General features: G+C 31.1%; 1 protein-coding gene across 2 annotated transcripts in view; it reads left to right on the top strand.

Moving 5' to 3' along the window:
* The window catches only part of LOC148282357 (E3 ubiquitin-protein ligase TRIM33-like), a 76658-nt gene extending 59279 nt beyond the window's left edge, over positions 1-17379 (top strand). For both annotated transcript variants that reach the window (XM_088225209.1, XM_088225208.1), the window contains 6 exons: positions 10648-10755; positions 11922-12051; positions 12437-12596; positions 13567-13747; positions 14338-14490; positions 15724-17379. In XM_088225209.1, coding sequence (XP_088081335.1) covers positions 10648-10755; positions 11922-12051; positions 12437-12596; positions 13567-13747; positions 14338-14490; positions 15724-15906 — 915 coding nt within the window. In that variant the 3' untranslated portion in view covers positions 15907-17379. The remainder of the gene's footprint in view (positions 1-10647; positions 10756-11921; positions 12052-12436; positions 12597-13566; positions 13748-14337; positions 14491-15723) is intronic.
* The last annotated feature ends 6678 nt before the right edge of the window (positions 17380-24057 follow it).

Here is a 24057-nt window from a genome sequence, read left to right as displayed (position 1 = left end):
AAAATCACAGCGCTGATAATACGATGCATAATTAGGCCTGTTACAGCAAAATACGATTTCATTCATTTTTTTTTTTAATAAGAGGCATCAAGTCTTGTATTCTTTGTAGACTCGTGTGACAAAATGTGAAAAAATCCTCGGATTTTATTAAATGTTCCTCTAGCTTTAAGTCCAAATATTTCAGGATTAGGATTTGTGAACAACTCAATCGTCCATTAGATTTGTGTTGTGTTAAGTACAGTTAAACCCCCTTTTTATATTTTCAAGGGAGTAACAAAAAATGTGTAAAACTTTGAAAAATTATGTTTTACACTATTGGAAAATTATAGGTACTGTCAGAAAAATAACAATAATTCTGTAAAATTTCTAAGTATTCTACAAAGTCTTATCAAAACTCATCACTCATGAGGAAGTTCAGTGCTATGGGAAATTTGATTAGTTTCAGTTAAAATTAACTACTCTGCAAAGTCGCAGATTTATGTGATCGTATGTTTGAAACAGCCAATAAATAATAGTGTTATGTTGTTGTGGCAACCATGGTAAGATTTCAGATGAGGAAGTTCATAGGTTTATTTTTATTTTTTTTATTTGTTAATAGACTCAAACTAAACCAAATTTATTTTCAAAATATTTTTATGTAGTTTTGTAATTTTGAAATTACTATGTTAGACGTCACAAGTTCTAGTCAGTGAGTTCTGCTGCTTGGTGAGTTGGCTTCCCGGAAAGTGGAAATCTACCGCATTACTCTATCATAAGTTGATTTGATGAACTAGTGATGTCCTTCAAAGTAGTTCATTTTGATTATTTTTTTCATATGTTTTCAAGAAACTTCGCCATACAATTTAATGCTCTATTTTTTTCCGAAAGTAAGAATATTCTTTTTATATACTATTTTCCATAGCACTGAACTTCCTCATTGCATGAGGTCCAACTTTTGAACGTCGTGAACAAAAAAAAAACTGTTTGTCGTTCTTACATACTAATCCGATCATGTCAAACGATGTTGTAGAATGCCTGCAAGCCAGCGATTCGTACAATAATGTCAGTTTACTGATGTCACAGGCGACATCTTTTTCCACTACAATCGCCAGTTGGAAAATAAAAGAGAGGAATGCAATTACCCACCAATCCCATTGACTACTCGTTTGTCGTGTGTCTATTTAATTATACCTCATTGGTTGCTTGGGTCATTAAAAAAAACATTCCTAAATGTCTTACTAATAAAGCGGACGTTTTGCCAATGAACCCTATATAAAATACAGATTTTTATTATTGACTATGTATTTAAATAGTGTTTTGTTTTTAACTTTTAATTTGGAAATGTCTAATTAATGAACTGGACGATCGACGACATATAAAACGTGCTTATATATATAGAAAGGTCAATCGAAGCATAGAAACAAAAACTGCAACTCATTAAAATCTGCTTAAAAAGTTGTCACACATACAATAATTTTATATTTATCAGCACTTTGATTCCTTTTCCCACAAATATTCTGCTCCTTTGGCTAGAGAAAATCATGTACATATTATGAAACAATATTAATAAAATTAGTATTGGTCATCTTGTAAAAGGCTTTAATAAAAAACATAAAGTTAAGCTAAAAATGAAACTAACTAAAGTGTACAATTATTTTATTCTGGGTCATTTTATTTAAAAATATTTAAAGGCTTTCTATTTCTTCATGTAACTCATTGTACATTTTTTAACTCCTGTACAATGAGTTTTAAGACTGTGAGGGCCATTTGACATTTGTAAGAGCCCAAATTTTGTCTCATCACAATTTATGACGAACAAATAATTAGAAATTAACTTAATGCAGCTCTAATTAAAACTTAATAAAATACAGATCTGTCCTTGTTTGATGATCACGATGATTCATATCATACATTGTATTATATTTTTCTATATTCAATTAAAACTCTCAATGCAAATGCAAGGCTTTGAGACGAGTTGTGGTCCCTTGGTAGTGTCGTTGACTCCAAATTCGGAGGTTTCCAAGGTTCGAATCCCACTCTACCGTGACTTGTTTCCCGTTTTCTATCGCAGCTTTTTATGACGGAAAATGGCCCTAAAATTAGGTATCTCCAGAAATCATAATAACTTATAAAGCATATTTTAATCAATATATCTATTTTAGAAAACTTACAGCGTTCTAAAAGGTGGCTTTATTAATGGATCTATTGTAACCCACCAGCGGGATAAGTATTTTTTATTGAAATCCAAATTATCTGACAACTCTGTGGCTTGGATCTAAAAGGGGCGGTGTCGTAAATCGCAATATTAGTAAAAGTAATTTTGTAGCATTATAATGAACTGTTTTATCTGTTTGAAACAAATATTAGTAAATAAACATGACCACGTATGTATATAAAATAGTTAAATATGTTTTTTTTTTGTTAATTGACATTGACCCTTTTCAAAATGTTGGCAAGAAAAAAAAAACTGACGTTTGCCATTTTATATCCAAGCCACAGAACTGACAATACTACCCGAACTTTCAGTTCGATGTTTTCATTGGCCAAATTTGTAACTTTTGTATAATGACACCTTTATTTGATTAAGTTTTTGTGTTGAATATATTTTCACATTATTTTAGGGAATAAATAATAAACCATATTTTTGAGACTTGACTGATGATTGGCAATGACAATTTAAATGTTACGACTTATTATAAAATGAAATTACAAAATGTTTTTTCGGTTAGGGGAGGGTCTACGCACCTTGTTTAAGAATCATTCTAGGTTTAGCTCACCCCTAAATGCTTATTATGTACGGTTTTATTCAATGTATTGTAATTAGACTTTATGCTTTCGTTAATTTTCGCCACAGTAACTCGTGCTCATTTAGTGTTATGTAAATTATAAAATTGTGATATTATATTAAAGATGTATATTTACAGTTGTATATTATTATGTATAAATCGTTACAATAAATAATTATAACCAATTACATATGCCATCTTTCATTAGAACAATCATTTCTCATTTCTTTAAGCACTTTAAGTAATGCTCCATTAACTAGTTAGTATAATGGAACACTTGAATTTCACTAATAGTTCACTCTAGATTGCTCGATTATTCCTAAAACTATATATTTTAAAATAAAATAACTGCAACAAATGAAAATCGCACATAATACCATCACCAAGAAAAGAGTTCATCATCTGAAAGAATAATGGATTCTCCAGCTCATGAAACACCAAATTTTTTTATTTGGAAGGGATATATATAATTCAAATTAGGAACTTGATAAGATGAAATGAGGCGTTGAGAGCCAGAGGAACCTAAGCGCCACTTAAAGAGTTTTTTGCAAAATGGCTTCTAAACATTTATGGCTTATTTTTTTATAAAAAGTGACTTAGAATGATTAATGTCAATGTTTCGATTTTTTTTTTCACATAAATGAAAAGGAAATAAATTATGTAAACTGACAGCTCATACAAATTTGGCGGTTATGTTTCTCTGGCATAATTCTTTTATGAAATTTAATGAAGCCATTCAGATTTTCTTGTTTATTTAGTTTCTAACTTAAATATTGGCGCTTGAATTGGTGTGGCTTAAAATGTATGATTTGGTTCATCTAATTGCATACTCGGATTAAATTGATGTCACTTAAGCTCCTATGGCTCTCAGCACCTCGATTCAGACACATACATACTTCCAGCCTTTGTAATGTTTTATTTTTACTAATTTGCCTCATGAAAATATTTTCAAATGAGTGATAAATACTTATCTTATTCCTCATTTGATATGGAATTTTACAAAATTATCTCGTTCAATAAAAATAGACAAATCAAATTTAGTAAAACTTCAGCTTCCTGGTCGGCTTATAAGTTTTTCAGAATTTTTTTATTGTTGTCTATTTCTCCATAACATAAGCATATGACATTTATAAAAATTAATTCATGTGTCTAATGAGGTGGAAAAATGGCTAAAGAAACCCTTAGTTCCACATGTTCCTGGAAAATTTTACATAAATGCTTTTCCATGCTCTCTGACTGGATGATGGACAAATGCATGGACATACAAAACAAAATTTTATTTAACGCAATAGACGGTGAATAAAGTTAAACGTAATGTGTGAGTGGGATGTGAGAAGTCCTTTTAAATAGCTTATTTGGCAATGAAGACATTCAGTAGTTTAAAAAATATATATATATTTGTTAATGGACTATCAAACTAATCCAAATTAAAAAAAATAAAAAAATTGTAGTGTTGATAAAACAAAGTTTTGTGATTTTGCGAGTTCTCTACAGTCAGTTGTCCTGATTGGTGGGTTGGCTTCCCGGTAACCGGAAATGTATCACAACACTTTGTCCATTGGTTGATTTCAGAGAACTAGTGACGTTGTTCAAAGTAGTCAATTTTTATTAAAATCATTTTTATAAATTTTTTCATACATTTTCAAACTTCACTGCACAATTAAATACTCTTTTTTTATTTTTTATATTCAATTTCCCTTTGCACTGAACTTCCTCATTGATCATCATTCTCAGGATCACAATTTACAATACAATCTAATTTAAACAACACAACTTGATGCTGCAAATGTTATCTTATAAATAATAATTTAAAAATAATAATAATATTTATCATACATGACTTTTATGGTCATTTAAAATGCTGGAATATGCCAAAAGTTTTTATGAAAAAAAGAAATATTAAATTTCTGTGACCAATAAATTATTAATAGATGTCATCAACTACTTTAAAAAAACTATTTTCTTTAGAGTTTATTAAAATGATAATATTGGTAGTACATATCTATCAAGAAAACCATTATAAATGAAAATATCATTTATGATTATTTGTCCTTTACTTGTGTTTTCTGTTGACTATATTTACACTATAATAAATAAAAGGATTCTTTTCTAGACAATTCTAAACCAATGGAATATTTTAATAATGTGCATGCGGATATACAAACATAATTTCCACGGGTAATTTTTTTAACCACAAAAAACAAAATCTGTGTAGTTGTTTTTTTAAAAAATAAAGTAAGAAAATTATTATTTAAAATTCAAAGATTACGGTTATAATTTCCCTTACACTAGTTTAAAGCAAAAGAATTGAACACAAATATACGAAAATTGCAAGTTATATATTTGTATTTATTTCAGAAATTTAGTTTAAAGAACAAAAGATATAAATATGAAAACAATGCATGTTTTTTATATTTGTAATATAAATTACATGACCCAATATAAAATAAGCGTAACTTTTTAATCTGACTATAATGTCATACCTAAAATGTTTAAAAGAAAAATAGAAACTGCATGATGATACAAACGCATGTGCAATAATCATGTACAATAACTAAGTAAATAAATTAAACATATATCACTGGTAGAAAGGTGAATGAAATAGATTGCAGGATAAAGTATTAAGTTTAAACCTTAAAAAAAATATTTTGGCAGAAGAGGTCTAAGTCAATAATTTAAATCTACTTTGAAATCACTTTAATATCTTCTAACGCTGACTAATTTCAGAACACAACTTGTTCCTTTGTCAAGAAGTTATTTTTTAGACTTTTTACTGGGTTGTTTTTGAAATTTCGGCCAGTACTGCAGTATACATTTCGGATTATGGATGTGACAATGCTGTCCTAAACTTCGGCAAGTATAACAACTAAAAAAACATCCAATAAGGTACAAATATCTAAAAACCTATCAAGATTAGTGCAAAATTTGCAGGTACATACAGAGCGTTCAAATGATTAATAAGCCTATGTTAATGTGTTAGTGTCTATCGTTGAACCAAGTAAACATACAAATTTTGTTTGTGTTTCAAATTATCATTGTTTCCACTTTATTTTAAATTAAAAACCTTCTTTCCCATGTCTGCTCCCAAAAGGAGCATGTGGAATAAAAAAAAAAAAAAAAAAAAAATAGTTTGTAAAAAAGTAACGCTACATACCTAAGTTATAAAAAAAAATTGAGAGATATTGTTTTTAATGATGATTAAAATTATTTTTAATTTTATTATTTTTTTACAAAATGATTTTGATCAAAAATGAAAGAAAAAAAAAGAATTACACAATAGAATATTATTCCGTCACTTACACATAAGCAAAAATTTATTGAAGATCGACATTACCTAATATTATTAATTGAATTCACTTCGTAACACTTCATTATAAATTATTATAAAAATGAAAACTTCCTTATTGGTGTTTCTCATTTTATTCTCTAAGAAGAACCCAAATAAAGTATCGGGAGAGCACTCCTCCCATCGACGGGTGATATAAAACTCAGTCAAAGGAGTTTCAACCCGTCGATGGGAGGAGTGCTCTGCCGAAACTATGGTTGTGTTCTTCTAAGAGAGTAAAACATCTAATACTAATAACAAGGTTTTTATAATAATGTAGACTGTAACTATTTTAACATGTCACATCTTTATAATGATGATATTCAACAAAATCATAATTTTTCAGTATGAATAAAGAAAATAGAGATCAATTAAAGCTAGTGATGGGCCGAATACTCCTTTATTACTTGTACTCGGCCGAATAACTCAGTTTAAATGAAGAGTATACTCGGTTTAACTAAAGTAATATAATATTTTGGGAAATATAATGAAAACGTTACGACATTCATTAATCTTCGAAACCCATTATCTTCCACCATGGAAATCGGTTCGTTGTCAATAGCAATCGTTTCCTTTCATTTATGTCCCACTTTGCCGCAAATGACTCCTGAAGGCTTTGTTGCACCTTTGTCGCATTCGATTCCGACGATGAAGTTGAAGCAGCCGCCTCGCGATTTTAGAATCTTTCGGATAGAGGTTCATTCTGCAAATCTTTTGACTCTTCTTTGTGTTCAATTTTAATATGGTTTAACATCGCCGTCGTAGAAGCATTACATCCAACACCACTTTGTGAAATCAAAGAATTGCACAAGGAACATTTCACTTTGGTTTTATCTTCTTCAATCTCGTCGTAAAATTTACAAATTCGCAATCTTTTGCGGTCAACAATTTCTGTACACGAGGAATAATTTTTATCAATTATTTATAAAATTTGATGCACAACGAATGCTATTTTGTTGTAAAATAACAAGCCACCGATTAGCCGAGACAGAGCGGGAGCTGAAGTGCCGCGTGCCGGATGCACCTGCGACCTGTTTAAACCTGTTTTCGCGCTCCAAACAAAACATTTAATTGATTGAACCGAGTTATTCGCCCGAGTATTCGGTTTGGCAAACATCAAACCGAGTAAAACTCGTACTCGGTAACTCTGTAAAACTTGCACTCGGCGCATCTCTAATTAAAACCAATACTGCGCTTGCTAAACTAATTCCTTCTCTAAAATAGTATGTTCGCTTTTATGTAAGAATCCTCAGCTTTCACTGTCCATAAGCAGACAATTTTTTCTTGATTCCTTTCTTTTCTTTTTTTTTTCATCTACTTAGATAAATGAAAAACTAATATGTACATATTATGTAAATGTATACACACTTAACCAATGAAGATTATTATTATTCAAACAAGATATCCGATACCGTACCCCACCCACGTATCGGATATATTTAGTGTAGGATATTGTTCTTATAGATCAAACCTATTGAACTTTTTCAAAGATGGTGAATGGTAATTAAGCCTTTAGTATAACTTATATGAAACAGTGCTTTATGATTTTCCTGTTATATTTACCCTTTCAAATATTTTATTATTTAATTGGATTTTTACATTTATTTTTAATTCTTTTAAACTTCTACTGAATGTGTTATATTATTTTAGGTTTATTTTTTGTTTCTAAATCTTAGTAATGTATGTTTTTATTAAAAAAATAATTATACCAAATATGTTAATATTATACGTTTTGTAAAAGGCAATTTTGCCGTGCATGTTAATAAAATAAAAAATAAATAAAAATAAGATTACTTTAGGTAAATGCATGTGAGGCTTGACAAAGAATCGGCTTGTGTTCTGAAACCGATGGACATGTTTTTTTAAAAAAATAGTGGTTGTATATTTACAGTTTGATTGGAGCATGTTTGTACATCTAATGCAATTTATATATATATATATGTATTTTAAAAATTACATTGCATCATGTTTGACGATTGTTGCAAACTTTAATGTGCATTGCACTAATAATTAATTATAATTGATCCTCATCTGGAGGATTGTCCAATGGTCCACAAGAAGTGCCTCCGTGGGTTAAAATATGAATGCTCGACTTTAGCTAGTCATCATTAAATAAATTTCAAAAAATGTATCAATGTGCATTATGAAAAAATTATAAGCTGGTGGTAAAATTATCGATAGGGACTGTTATGTATATCCATCAAATACAAATTAGAATTATTTTTACTTTGTTATTTGCAATAAACTATTTCCTTAGTCTATATCGATGGTTATAACAGCCCATTTATCTTAACCAACATTGTAATTTTTACAGGAGATAAACTGATGTAATTTGAAATGAATTCAGTTTGTCTAAAATCACTAAAATAAAATTAATATACCTGTTCCTTTGTCGAGCCTTAAAATAAAATGTTCTGAAACCGGTCGGCATATAAATTTTAAAATTTAACTGATCTTACACAAATTAAATGCGTAGTTATATAATTTACACGGAAAACCACAAAATTAGTTTGATTACTAATTTGGTTATTTTTGCAGTATTTTTTTTATTGAACATTTATTATTTATTTTCTAAATCAATAGCTGCCCAAAAATGTTCAGAAGTGTATGGGGCTATTGTTGGTTAAGATATTTTGGCTATAAAACTATTATTTACAGTTCATAGTGGATTTATGGTAATAACTTGAATATTTTGTGTGTTTAAATCATGAATTTTATGTTTATGTTTGTATGACGAATGCATCTGGATTGAACTAAATTAACTGTACTTATTATTATAAATATTTCAATATACAACAATCCTTTGTAATAATTATTTGAACATTTCACTCAGTGTAATTTTTGTGTCTTTGTTTCCTGTTTTTAAAATTACATTTATTAACTTATATTTTTAAAATACTTTTGTGCATGTTTGTCACACTAAAAAAATAAATGTAAAACAATGTTTTTATCATTATTGTAATTTTATTAAGTGTTTTTTTTAATTGAATGATTGTTCACATTAGCTTACTATGCACGAGGTTGTGGGCTCGATTCCTGACGGGGTTGACACGCAATATTTCATCAACTTCAACTGATCGCTTTACATGTAATAAGTGATTGTAATGCAGTGTGTTTTTTTATATTTTCACACTGTTAAAAAATAAAAATTTGTGTCCATTTTTAAAATTTTCAAATAGTCGTAATCAACCGTGACACAAAATGGGAATCAAATGTAATAGAGCAGGATTCGAACCTTGGACCTCTGATTTGGAGTTCATGGTGACTTTACCCTATGCACCAATAGTGATGATAAACCTATTTATAGGCTGTGAAATAATAGGGGATTTAGTAAAGTTTTTTTTAAGGTGTTTCTCTAAACATGTTTTACGAATATTATTATTTGAGATATTTTTTATTGCAAGAATTTAATAATGACAGGACATTATAATTAGGTGTGTTATTAAGCTGATATAAGGGATTTAGTAAAAAATTAAAGTCGAATTTCTCAGGTCGTAACTAGTTTCGTCATCATCATCATCAAAATTAGACAGCGGAGAGACTATCACTCCCTCTCACTTTTGTTCAATGTACTTCATAGTCCTAACGCTCCTATATACCTGCGTGAAAAATTTCAACGCTTATCAGTTCATGGTTTACCTCTTCGTTCTAATTCTCAAAACACCCTCTTAATACCCATCCACAATTCCTCTTTCTTCTCTAACTCATATGGTGTCCATGCGGCTCGACTGTGGAATCATCTCCCATCCACCATCAAAGATGTTACTACATTATCTCTGTTTAAATCACGTCTGAAAAAACATCTCCTTTCTCTTCCTTAATCTCTCCTCCTTTCCTCTTTCCTCTTTCCTCTTTCCTCTTCTGTCCTTTTTCCCATTGAGTAATAGTTTTGATTTAAGGTAATTTATGAACAAATACGTTTATTTCTATTTTTATATATTTTAAACTTTTTAATAATTTTTTTTCTGTTTAATATGTTCTGTAACTTGAATTATAAAAATAAAACTTTTATTTTATTGGTTGGTTGGAAGAAATTGCCATTTGCCAATAAGCCCGCCAATGTACAAATAACATTATGTACAAAAAGTTAAATAAATAAATAAGCTCGACAGCCCTGGGTGGGTCTTGGCTGAATCCAGGAGTCTCCTCCACTCTTGCCGGTCTGCTGCCCTTCCTCTCCAGTTCCTCACTTCCAACGTTTGACATTCTTTAAAATCACACGAGTGTCGCAGAAGTGCTAGATGTATTAATTGCTCTACAAATCAAGGTTGTCGACCGTCACTTGAAAGTCCTCTCGATCCTGGGCCATTCTGATGAGCATTGCTGCGTCTGGTATTCCAAACCACTGCCGGAGAATCCTGAGCCATGATGCTCTTTTACATCCCGTCTACCCTCTATCTTCCCTTCCACTGAGCTGTAGAAGGGCATATTTTTCCCCACGGAATATGTGACTAAGTATGCGAATTGCTGTCTTTTGACAAAACTGAGAGGATAGTATTTATCCGCAGTTTGATTAAGTAATTTTATAAAAGATTAAATGTGTTTTTCTGTCAACAGGGCATGAATGCTACTGAATCTGTGACCCATAGCCTGGACAAGTTCTGCCAAGACTCCGTGAGCGACCTCATAGCGACCATCGCCAAACTAGATAGCAATGGGGTACAGGTAACCACAGTATACTAACTTAACGCACTCTATTATTCCTGCAAATGTATTTTTTATGGGTTTTTATGCTCTGCGTCGTTCACACGCTTTCCGACAATGATGAGGGTTTTAACTCTTAAGAGACTGTACTAAAAAATCACTCTGGAAACGGTGCTGTAACGTCGTGTTACGTTAAGAAAAAGATCTAATATTTTTAAGTACAAAAATTTTACACGTAAATTATACGGTTTTATAATCTATTTTACAGTCCACTGTCGGCACCTTGACCCTATAGGAAATTTATGTATTGATAAATATAAAAAAATTGACAAGAAAAAGAAATTCAGAATGAAGAATTCCACTTTTCTAATATTTTTTTTCTATTAGCGTACTATTTAACCAAGCAAATTTTTTTTTTTTGTGCTTTATTTACAAAGATATAATTTTTTAAAGTTACATTTATCAAATACCGCACCAAATGACTGTAATCAGTGTGTCACTTTTCAGTAGTGACGTCATGAAACGGTTGGTGTTCTTACTTTTACTGACCGCGGTAAGTTATATTTCTCCAGCCAATAACAAAACTGACAAGAATCTATGGAATATTGCTTTGATTACTTCATTTAGTTGATCGTAATTTGCTCATTTCTATGTTATGGTTGTTTTTACGAACGTTTCGATTTAGAAAAACCTAGAAAGTTGACATAATCTCTGGTTGAAATGTCAACAAAGTATTATTTGCCGGATTTCAGGTCGTAGATCGTAATCGAATTATTCGCCGACGGCAACGCTGTTGAAATGTCAAAACTTTTCAATCACAAATTATACTCTTTTTTTTTTTCTATGGTCAAAACGTTCCTTACAAGGTGCGGGGGCTTTAAAGCGGAAACCGGAAATACTACACGTGGATATAAGGAGTGGCGTCATTATTTACGATTTTAAAATGAATACTATTTTTAACATTTTTTATTTATTTTTGCGTGCGTTTTTGAGATATTTCATCCTACTCCAAAATTTTTAAATATTCACGTGTACACGAAAACATTTTTAAAATTTAATTCCGGGTTGGGCTGGAATTCCTCATTCAATAAAGGGCCTTGTAAGTTTTACAAATGAAATTATGAAAATTCCAAAGTTTTGTATTTTTAAAAGACTTGTAGCGTGATGATGTGGATCTCCTTACGCAGGTATTGGCCGAGAACTCAGCGGGCGGGGGGTCCTCCGGGAGGGGCAGTACGGGGACCAAGGGGACCTCTCCCCTAGTGCACAGTAGCACTGATGACACCACACCCATGCCCCTCAACTCGCTCTCCGCAGGTTTGTTTGTTTTTAAGATATGTTTCTCTGCCCGTGTCTTGGCGGGTGAAAAATACAATTCTGTGTATGAAATCCGAATTTTGGATGAGAGTTTTCGACTATACTTTTTATGATAAGTAAGAGTGACTCACGGCACACCGTGGCATTTAAAAATAATTCTAACAGTACATTAATTTATTTGTCCGTTCGGAGACAAACTAGACGCACTTCGATTTAAATTGTATTTTTTTTATTAATATAAAAGGGGGACCCGGGATTGCGTAAATTCATAAAATATCTAGTGTCGGCAGTCAGCTAGTTTTTGTCTTGGGTCTTAATGTCACCTTGAATACTTACTTTTTACACGGTTGTTGTAAATTGGTTGAAATTATATTTGTTCTTTCAGAAAAACCAGCTGCAGGTACGGGAACAGAGACAGGAGCTGCCGACCCTAACGAGGACTGGTGCGCAGTCTGTATGGACGGTGGAGAGCTCATGTGCTGCGACAAGTGTCCCAAGGTCTTCCATCAGTACTGCCACATACCCACCATTGATAAACTGCCAGAGTGAGTCATTCTAATGTATAATCACCAATATTCGCACCATTCTGTAAGAACATAGTTTCAAATAGAGATTTTTTTCATCATGTTAATGACGGATACTGCAATGTGATCCAAAGCGTTGGCAATGAGTGCGAATGACACATGGCACAATAATCGGGTTGTGGTCCCATGGCTAGTGTTGCGGACTCACTGATCAGAGGTCCGGGGTTCGAACTCCACTCTACCCCAACTTGATTCCCATTTTCTAATAGTGAGTTATTTACAAAACGTTGAAAATATTTTGTTTTCTTAAAAAAACTCCTTGAAACTAAATAAACTTGCATCTTAACGGCCGAGAAAATCTTAGAAATTTTATTATTTATTGTTTTCATTAAATTTTATAAAGACATGTCTAGTTTTAATCTAATTAGATACATAGAGATACGTTCTGCTGCTCATGAAATGCTTCTTTGAATTTTTGTAGTGTTGCTTGACACTAGCAAAATTTTTAGTTAAATTAAAAATAAAATACTCTTCGTGTTTAAGAGTTCCTTTGCACTGGGTAGATTGGTGAAGTACCTGTTAGTGTAAATATGGTCTTCCTGGGTTAGTATGGTTCTGTAAAGCTTTTAAGGATTTAAAGGTAGTAGAATTTGCAAAGTCGCGAGCCAGTCTGATCCTATTGATTCTAACTAGATTTTGATGTCCAATGAATTCATCACTAGAATTCTTGATGGTCACTTCATGGGCGAATTGTCCTTATAAGCGATTATTCGCAGATTACCATATTTTTAAAAATTTTTTTTTACTTCAATTATAATATTTTATGCATTTCTTGCGTTAGTAGAGCTTTTGTTTTCTGGCAAGGAGGGTTGAGGTTGAGTCCTCGCAAGAACATTTTTTGATGTCTGTGAATGTTCGCAGCTTACTTATCGAAAAAACTCACCGCTCTCCACTGCTGTATATGAGTTTAAACGTTTGAATATATTTGCAGCGAAACGGAGAGCTGGCAGTGTCTGCTGTGCGTGAACTTTGCGGACATCCCCGTCTCCCCGGGAGACAAGCGCTCGAGCGGCCTCGGCCCGCGCCACCAGAAGCTCATCGAGCGCATCGTCCTGGAGCTCTACTGCCAGTACGAGACCAGCCTGCACTTCCGGGAACCGGTGCCCGAGGAGGTAACACACAGCTGGATGTGTCTTTATGCTGAAATATTTAGTAGCTTGTTGACAAAAACTGGATTTCACCCCCTGATTAACAATATATCGGAGATGGAAAACAGGGTTGTGGTCCCGTGGTTAGTGTCGCGGACTTGGGGATCAGAGATCTGAGGTTCGAATCCCACTGTACCCCAACTAAAAATATTTTACAGTGCAAATATTTCTTTCAAAAATAAAAAAAACATTATAAAGAAGGAAATATCGCTAGCCCAAAGCAACAGTGAGATAAACCCAAATGTCCAATTTTGAGATACACATGCAGATATGCTCATAAATGAATGTTTTAAAATAATAAAATATTGAAGTTAGATAGCTAACCTATGTGAAAATATATAATTCATAATCTAATCCAAATAATTTAATTTAGTCAAACCCTTAGCATACCTCAAAGTCAGACTATCTCAGAATATGTTCTTCAGAGATAACTCGCTGTTGCTTAGGGCCAGCTATATAGTGATTGCACTTATAATATTTTTAAAATTATTTTGAAACTTCATCCGTTTCTGGTTTTGTAACTACGTCTCATTTATTCCTTGTCACGATTTCAGAACATAGATTATCACACCAAGATCCGGAGTCCGATGGCCCTCGACACGATACGCCTGAAATTACAGCCCGGAAGTCCACACCAGTACACGCACATATCACAGATGATCGCCGACTGTCGCCTCATGTTCTCCAATGCCTACACCTATAATCCCGTAAGTCGAAAAAAATGTTGTAGAACGTGTAAATGTGCCAAAATCTCAAAGTAATAAGGTGCCACAGCTGTAGACGGCATTTCACTCTATTGCATAAAACAAAAGCATTGCAAATTTTTGGTTTGGTTAACAACAAATGTGTAATGGACGGTTTCAGTTTACGCTTGCGATTCTGGACCTGAGTACCTACAGCCCATCGTTTTGCTGTAAAATATAGCTATCTTCGTGATTGATAATCCAAGAATAATTTTTGTTCGTATGGGCTGCTCTACAGCACTAGTGCCTTATTACTCTGAGATTAAAATATATTTTTTTTTTTTACTTTTACAATAAGCATAATTAAGACGAGGACGAATGAGGACAGAGGACGACCGAGAAAGACATGGCACGATCAGACAAACCAAAATCTCAAGTCTGATCTAGTATAGTCTAATCAAAAGGAGACACAACCGAAAAGCATGTACGACCAGATTTATGAATGTGGAAGAAGCTAGGAACATTTCAGGGTAGACGAGCGTGGCAGTCCATTCTCTCTGCCTATCCCTACGGAGAAATGGAGTGACGAGTGGTAGTATGTAAGTGTCAAATACAGAATTCACATAGTATTCTATTTCTTTACTCCCGATGTCACTGCAACCTGTGTAGATATATTGTGATGGGATCTATGTAAACAATAAGGCAAAAGCAAAATGAATGCTTAAATATTTCATATGAACTGGTTTGTGGTTTCGTAGGAGTGTTTCTGACTGGACTTGGACAAAGGTCCAAGGTTTGAAACGTGCTCTCCCATCACTAGATTTTCATTTTTCAGTTATTTTCGATAAGTAAAAATGGTAAGTCAAATAGTTAGAACAATAGAAAATTACCGGTAATACTTAGACACATACAAAACGAAACTAAGCCCTTTATGCGAGTTTCAAGAATCCATAAATAATAATATATGAAGTGTAAAAGTAAAGGAGGAAAGTCCATCATTTTGTCAAAACAAATTAATTACAATACATTTTTCAAAATCCTGTGTTTTATTCCATTTATTTATTATACCCGCTAATCAAGGGTATTGCACCGGTTAAAACACGATTTGAAATATGCTTACAGGCTAAAAAGTGGGATTTTCTGATGATTTTACAAATTGTGACTATCCCCTCCTCACCCTGTGCCCTTCGTATCTGTTAATATTTAAAACTATAGCGTAAATGCTTGATCTAACTCATAATCTAAATAATTTTATAGCCGGAATCGGTGGTATACAAGGACGCTAAGCGATTAGAAGAGTTCTTCGACCAGCAGCTGGAGAAACTGCTCCCCGACTACATGTACTATGACGGCAGCCTCCTGGAGGACGGGGGGGGCCTGCAACAGCAGACCAAGAGGGCCCGCCTGGCCGCACACAACCCGCCTATCACGCTGGACTGACCCGCCATGCCTCCGCCGGGCGCCGGCCCCGGCTGCTGACTGCGGCCCTACCCCCGCCGGTCGCCCGCCACCTACCAGAAGAACTACATTAACTGGCCATTCTGGTTCTGAATCCACCCGTCGTGACCTCGGATCGGAGATAAACTCAATGGTCAACTCGCCTTAGATATCGGCCAACTCCTGGATAGTGATCAATTTTATCTAAAATCAACGGCCAACTTATTCTTAATACTGGCCACTGATAAAGTCAATGTTCAAAATCGCCAATTAAATCGGGTAATTAAATCTATGATCGAATACATCCAGGTATTGTCCGAGGCAATGAGATCAATGGTCAACTTGTGATGATAATTATGAGCAACACATAGATAGAGATAAACTTTGTCTAGATATTATCTAAAAACAATGGTCGACTCCTCAATATCGGTCAAAATTACTGGCCAACACTGATCGGCAAATACGATGTAATCAATGCCCACTGATGAAATCAATGTTAACTTTGTCTAGATTTTGGCCAAAGCAATGAGATTAATGGTCAAATTGGTTTTAATATTGCCCATAGTGATGAAATCTATAGTCAACTTGTGATTATATTAATGGCCAACTATTGCCATTGATGGTCAATGTTTTCACACAATTGGCCAGTGGGATTTTTATCTCGGAGGTCACAAAAAACTTTATTTTCAAATCAAGCTAACAATTTAGTTGCTGCGTGTTATGCAATATCAAATATTTAACTGTTGTTCTATAAACGGATGGCGTCACCTGTCGGGGAATTGATTTCAACGAAACGTGGTCTCGATCTTTACACGGACGAACTCAACTCAACAAGCAAGTTACAAATCTAGAGATATAGTGATATCAGCAGTGAGACAAATTATATGAAATTAACGTTAAACACAGTACAGAAAGTTTCCAACCGCGCGGCGCATGAAGAATATGACATCGCTACTGTGTTAAATTATCTCGGAGCTAAGGATTCGGAGGATTATTTAGTGAATACCAAACATTCTTTTAATTGAATTACGGAGCGCGAAATGACATATGTATCGTGGAGGCCAAATCTAATGGTGCTGAATGTATATATGTGTATTGTGAGATGGCTTATTTTATTGCAGATAAGTTTTAAACAAACGTAATCGATGTATTTATCCTTTAGCGTTAATACCAAATGTTTATTCCTATAGTAACTCTTTGTAATGCGGCCTTTAGTGAAATTTAACATCAGTTAAACACTATCATTTTTATCTAGCAAATTGTTTTATTGCAATAATTCAGCAAATACATTTAGCATTGTTAGTTGAATATATGGATGTAATAAATATATTGGAGTGAGCTTAAATTTCTGATTATAAATCCATGTGTATTTTTAATGTGCAGCCATAATCATGTATATTTTTTGCAAACGGGCTCGTCTCGAACGGGCAAATTTAAAGGGATCACAATATCTCGAATAAAGACAATCTTACTAAAGATGGTTTACTTTGGATAATTATTACGAAGCGATTGCTATTATGTCATAAAATTTAAATTAATGAATATTGAATGATTTTTAAACTAAATTGAGTTGTTACACTTGTACATAAAGACCAAATTATAATTATTATGATCTCTTGATTTTTCTACAAGAGCCAACTTTGAATGTTTCAAAGAAAATCAAGTCTTGTTTTTTTATGTTTAATGTTGACTTTCATAACATAACAAATGGTGATAGTGTTTTAACACTTAATAGTTTTGAAAAATAAATAAATCTACCTACTTAAAGATGTATATTCCACTTATTTGAATAAATTACAAATGTGTACTCAAACTACTTAAGCAATTTTTAATTGCGCATATTACTTGTAATTTTGTTTGAATGCTGTTTCAATAATTCTCGCTTGCTTACTTACTCACTTGTATTTTTATTGGATTTCTCAAATAACTTTTGGAATTAAAATGTAAAGGTATTTGTTCTCATCGTTTTATGCCATGAAAACGGGCCGGTCAGAAACGCGAATCCTTGTCGACGATCCGTTTCTTCATACTTGTCCATACAAAACTGTCCCAACGGACAACGGTCCGTATACACCCGTTGCAAAAATGATTGTTAACGAGCCTTTTGGCATTAAAGTGCAAGAAAAATATTCGTAACCTTTGAAGGCCTTCAAAACAGTTATTTGAATTTATCGAAAGTAAATATTATTAAATATTTAAACATTCCACTGATTCTCACACTTCAAAAAAAATGTTAATCAAGAAAAAATAATGATTCACAGTTTATAAATTACTTTTAAAAATATTTACCGCCTTATACTGTGTTCGCTCGCTATCATTTATGTATATTTTCCTCTGATTAATCTAAAAATAATTTTATATAAACAAACCTTGACAATTTAAGATGCGTAATTCAATTCTGAAGAAAATATATACATAGAATGCATCAAATTATGTGTATTAAAATCATAAATGGGAAAATATAAAATTAATTTTTATATTCAGATATCAATTTATCTGCTTCTGTATATTGTAGTGCAAATGGCAATATCGTGGAACTGCATTCTCGGTTTAATTCATTTATAAAACCAATTCTAAATTCTATGACAAATGACTGCTATATTGTTTATTGTTTCAGCATTTACTTTCCGGATTAATATTTGAAATATATTACAAAGTGTTTTATTATTCTTTATATGAATGGGATTTATTGGTAATTTTTTTTATTATTTGAAACTTTTTTTATCTTAAAAATAAAATATGTAGACTCATGATTTTGGCATTGACCACACATTATAACAATTTTTGCACTCATTTTATTGGTATTACATATTTCAAATTGATGTTCTATTATTTCTTGCCCTGTAATTATAAATTAGTGTAAATATGTTTTATTTGATAACAATTTACAATTACGAAAATGGGAATATGCGTATGAAATTTCAATGGACACTTTTTGCTGTTTTCAAGCTTTTTATATTTTCCCATTATTTGAAAATATTTACTAGTTTTATTAGAGTCAGTTGTATATGTTTTTTATTTTTTCAACATAAAGTCATTTTGCTAATTTTTAAAAAGCACTAGTTGTCATTCAATTAAAAAATATAATAAATGATGATAATGATGATTTTTTTTTTTTATTCTGAAAATCGCATGACTTATTTATTTACCATAATATATATTCAATAAAGTTTAATAATATCGATTCGATAGAATGACATAATATATACATTTTTATAAGTAAAGACTACCTTTGTTAGGATTGTTCAGTAATTCAATTGGATCATTTGCATATAATACGAGGGTATAGAAAAGTAAACTTTTGTTTGTTTTTTTTTTTATGCCTCGAAAATGTATTTATAGAAGTGTGTTTATTTTATTTCACATTTCAGAGGGAGTGTACTATGATCATATTTTAATTAAAGATGTGTCACAACTCCATATGATGAACACAATATATATATAGACCTAGATTTGTTCAAATCACAACTGTCCTGTACTCTGATGAAATATGTTGACGTAGTAAATGTCAGCCATATCCTAGATAAATAAAACATGTTTTACATTTCGATATTAAGATTTTGAAAACAATTATTGAGTACAGAAAATTATTTCAAAAATCTTTTTTTTGTTTTATTTTTTAAAAAAATATATAAATTTTGAATATAAATATATGTTTTCTCGATATTGACGTATATATGATTTTTTTATTAAACTATTTTGGTTTTTCCAGATTTTTCTGCCTCGACTACTTTATACATCTTGCTTGAATTTGAGTGTCGAAAGGGTACCATAATTTATTTTTTAAAACTTTTAATTAATTTATAAATCATGATTTTGCGAGTAATCCTGTCCAATGACGTAAATTGGTCTCGATGTATAAAAAAAGTATTATTTATGTAAAGTCATCATGCTTCAACCTAGTTCCTGAAATGTGGAAAATACACTTAAGTAAATTTAATTAGTAAAAACTAGTAATAGATAATAATATTGATTTTTATCATTCGAGTATTTTTCTATGACACAGCGCATTTTCTATAATAATCTGAATATTTTAATAAATCCACAAAATATTTTGTAAATCTGAAACATTTTTTCTGTATTACATTTTGAATACATAGAGTAAGGTCGATTATAAACCTCATTTTTGTTACAATGGCAGTACCTCTGAATTATTATCATATCATATTGTTCTTTTCAATTATTATCATAACTTTATTTATGAATTGCTACTTGTGTAAATAATAATATGTATATCTAAATACATAATAATATCATCTGCATATTTGTATGATAAATCTATTTTGAGTTCAACAAATATGTATATAACTAAAATTAAATGTTTCCTCTAAAGTTTTAAAAGCAATGTGAAAAATGTGATTTATACAAATGAATATTTTGCTGTTGAATTTCTACAGAATTAAAATGAACGTGTTTTTTTGAAACCCAAAAGGTTATTAATTCTTCATTAAATCATATCTTAAGGTGAAGTTTCTTCCATCGAGAATATTGTTTTCTAACTAACTAGCATAAGAACATAAGTAAATCACACTATTTGTTATAAGGACATTAGCACATTTATTAGGATATTCAATTTTCGTTGTACGTATACGGTTAATTAAACGATAATAATCAGTTAATTACTGATTATAGTTATGTACTCCAAATAATCATATTGTCGTTTGGTTTCATTTTGGTTCGATTCATTCAAACAGTATGAATTAAACATCAAATTATTAAGTTATGTAATTTTTAGATTACTTTTATACATCTAAAATATATTTTATGATTAATTTTAGTAAGCATTGCATTCTAGATAAGATATTATTGTTAATTTGGACTGTTAAACTGTAAATAGACAACTACTACAATCCGTGCTGTTTTTATTTTAGTTTTGCTTTTAGTAATAAGGAAGTTTGTTTTTTATTTGTTGATTATTGTTATTATTTTTGTGCCAAAAATATATACATATTTTTTTATTTTTTTCTAAAAATTATTTTTATTATTTTTTCATACGTTTTTGCGAAACTTCGCCGTCTAATTAAATGCCCCAATTTTTACCGCATGCATAAAACATTTTTGTATCCAATTTTCCAGAGCACTGAACTTCCTCATTATGCTACGAATTAACTGGTGGAAAAACATGCAGAAATATCACGTCTTTCTTTTATAACTAATGCCTAGATGAAACCTGCTTCATTGTTTTAATATAGAGATTTTACAGTGATTAATTATTTAGGGTTGAGTCCAGAGTGCTTGTCTAAAAAGATTTGGACAAACTCCAAAAAATGATTAAAAGTAAGGTTTGGTTTTCATTTTTTAAGCTCATGTTGCATCATTCCCATACAATAAATATGTATGTAATAAAATGAAAAATTGGTTTCTCCTACGGGTGTACAGCTGGTATATTTTTATTGCGTGGCAACAATTATTTGGTTTAAATAAAAATCAGAATTACATTTCATTTCTTTTTATTCTCAGACTAAAAATAATTGCAATGAAAAAAATATGATACAAATGAAGTAATTTTCTCATAAAAAATGGAGTCATTAACACTATCTATCAGTTACATGTTATAAACATAATAACACAAAACAATCATAATGAATGACGCTGAATTAATTAACACTCTATTAAAATAATAACTATATATGCATTTAGATACAGTCGTTACATTACCAACAACTTCAAACAGATATCCAATTCTACAAATTAAATATAAAACTCAACATTCATTGCAGTCAGTTCAAAAGAATATAATATATACTTTTATACAATCAACTGAATCAAATAAACAAATATCACCAATCTTTGAAATCAAATTAAACAAAAAAATATAAATACTTAATTCCGAGTTCTGTCTTCAGAGTTAAATAATAAGTAAATAATATTAATTTTTCATTTCATATGCTATCACATGTGGTTTATCAAAACATTAAATTTGATAGCATAAAGTTGATTAATTTACCTTTTAAAAAAATAATCTAGAAGCTTGTCAACGGGTTTAAAATAAAAATAACTAAAAGAAGGGATTTGACTGTTCAAGAAGTAAAATGTGTTTTTATCTTTTCAGTGTTTCACATAAATTTAGAACAGACAGCATAATATACTGTTATTGTTGCAATGCCAATATTTTCTATGAAGTTTTTAGATTTCAAAAGCATCTTTTTTACAAACGTATGTATTTCTAAAATATTGTTTATGGTTTTGATAAATTGATTAATTAATGAGGAAGTTCAGTGCTACGGGAATTTATATATAAAAGATGTTTTCTCACGTGCGGTTAAAATTAGAGCATTTAATTGTAGGGCAAAGTATCTCGAAAATGCATGAAAAAATTAATATTAAAAAAAAAAAACTACTTTGAGTTACGTCACAAGTTCTTCCGAATCAACCAATGATAGAATTTTGTAATAGATTTCCGGGAAGCCAACTCACCAATCAGCCGAACTCTCCGACTAGAACTTGTGACGTCACCGTTCGAGTAATTTCAAAATTTATAAAAATCATAGCGCTAACGATACTTAAAAATATAAAATAACCACTGAACTTCCACATTTTATTGTGACAATTCTTATTACCTGAATAGAAGATAATATATATGAATTAAAAAACACCCTACCTCTGTATTAAGCAAGTAGTAGTTATGTTTTACAATATGTATTCATATCCAAAGACTATAGAATATTTTATCAATAATTCGATGTTGACCTTATGATAACATTGTAAGCCATTAATGTATTGCCACACTAAAAAAATCAGGTTAAAAGTTAAAAAAGCATAGCAAATCGAGAATATACAGAAACCTAAACTTTGAAATGGAAAAACAATGAAGTGAGAACTCGGCTAAAATAAAATATTAAGAAAGAATACCCGTTATGGAAAAATGACATAACATTATACTCGTTCTGTTCCTCTCACAACTCAAAAGTAATTTTATTTCGCATTATTAATTATAACCATAGATAGACACCTGTCATATTAGCAACATCTAAAAATGTATAGAGACGAAATTACATTCCCATCTATATGTAATATAATCTATAGTTAATATAATTGTTTAATATTATTTACATATATTTTTTTTTACTTAAATTATTCAGGCAAAAAAACTTATCACACACCATAAACGTATTACTTAATTTATTCCAAATGTACATGAGGATTGTAGCTTACTAAGACTTTACTGGGGAATATCTGCGTTATGTTATAGTGATACATCTCCGGCCATTATTGGGAATTACACTGTAATACTGCGATGAGTTGAATTTCGCATTTAAAATCCAATCAAAGTTAGAGAAATATTGTTTCAAAAATAATACAATTTCATCCTGCGGAATAACCATAAAACATTCTTATTCGTTATTTAAAATTGAAAATTACATACAATATAAAAAAGCAAAAAATACTTTGGATAAAACCCACAACACAGTCCCCATTTTGTCATAATACTTACTTTTTTTATTGAATAAATCCATTAGTTTTACATAATATATTTATTGTTTGTTCTAATTTGTTAACTTCCTATCCATCTCATTGAAGAAAATATAGATACTATTATTCATTTTATATTGATAAAGTGGATAAAACACGTTTGAACAAAGTGTGCATTTATAAATATAAAATTACAGTGTTGAATTTATTGTATCCCATAATAGGTGCCGAGGAATAAATTATTTATTTCTGATTTTAAATAGTGCTTTTTTAAATATTTTTTAAATGAATTATATTCAAGGGAAAATGAAAAAAGTGATAAGAATTTTTAAATTTAGATAATATTTGAGTGCATTATTACATTTGTTGATGAACTTTGTTTATGACGATTCCATTGTTGCACCACGCTGAGCATTAAAAATATCTTGTTATTTATACATTTCTCATCCCGGATGACAATCAAACTGCTTTCGAAACCACAATTTTTGTCTTAAAATAAAATAAAACATCGATCGAAAGCGACGGCTTAACTATGGCAGTAATATTTGTATGTGGCTACTATATCATAAATAAATATTATTTTTACAATATGCGTAGGATAAAGGATTTAATATGATGTGGGTAACAATATGGTGGTTGGATCAACTCCGAACTATAAATATTATACACAAATATACGCGAGACCGAATTACAACCTCCATGTGGAAACTATTACTCGAGTATATATATCTAGATAAATGA

The sequence above is a fragment of the Micrasema longulum genome, unplaced genomic scaffold (genome assembly GCF_059751315.1).
Source record: "Micrasema longulum isolate JH-2025_06_02 unplaced genomic scaffold, ASM5975131v1 h1tg000335l, whole genome shotgun sequence".
Taxonomy (NCBI): Eukaryota; Metazoa; Arthropoda; class Insecta; order Trichoptera; family Brachycentridae; genus Micrasema; species Micrasema longulum.
This window is presented reverse-complemented; position numbering and strand designations above follow the sequence as displayed.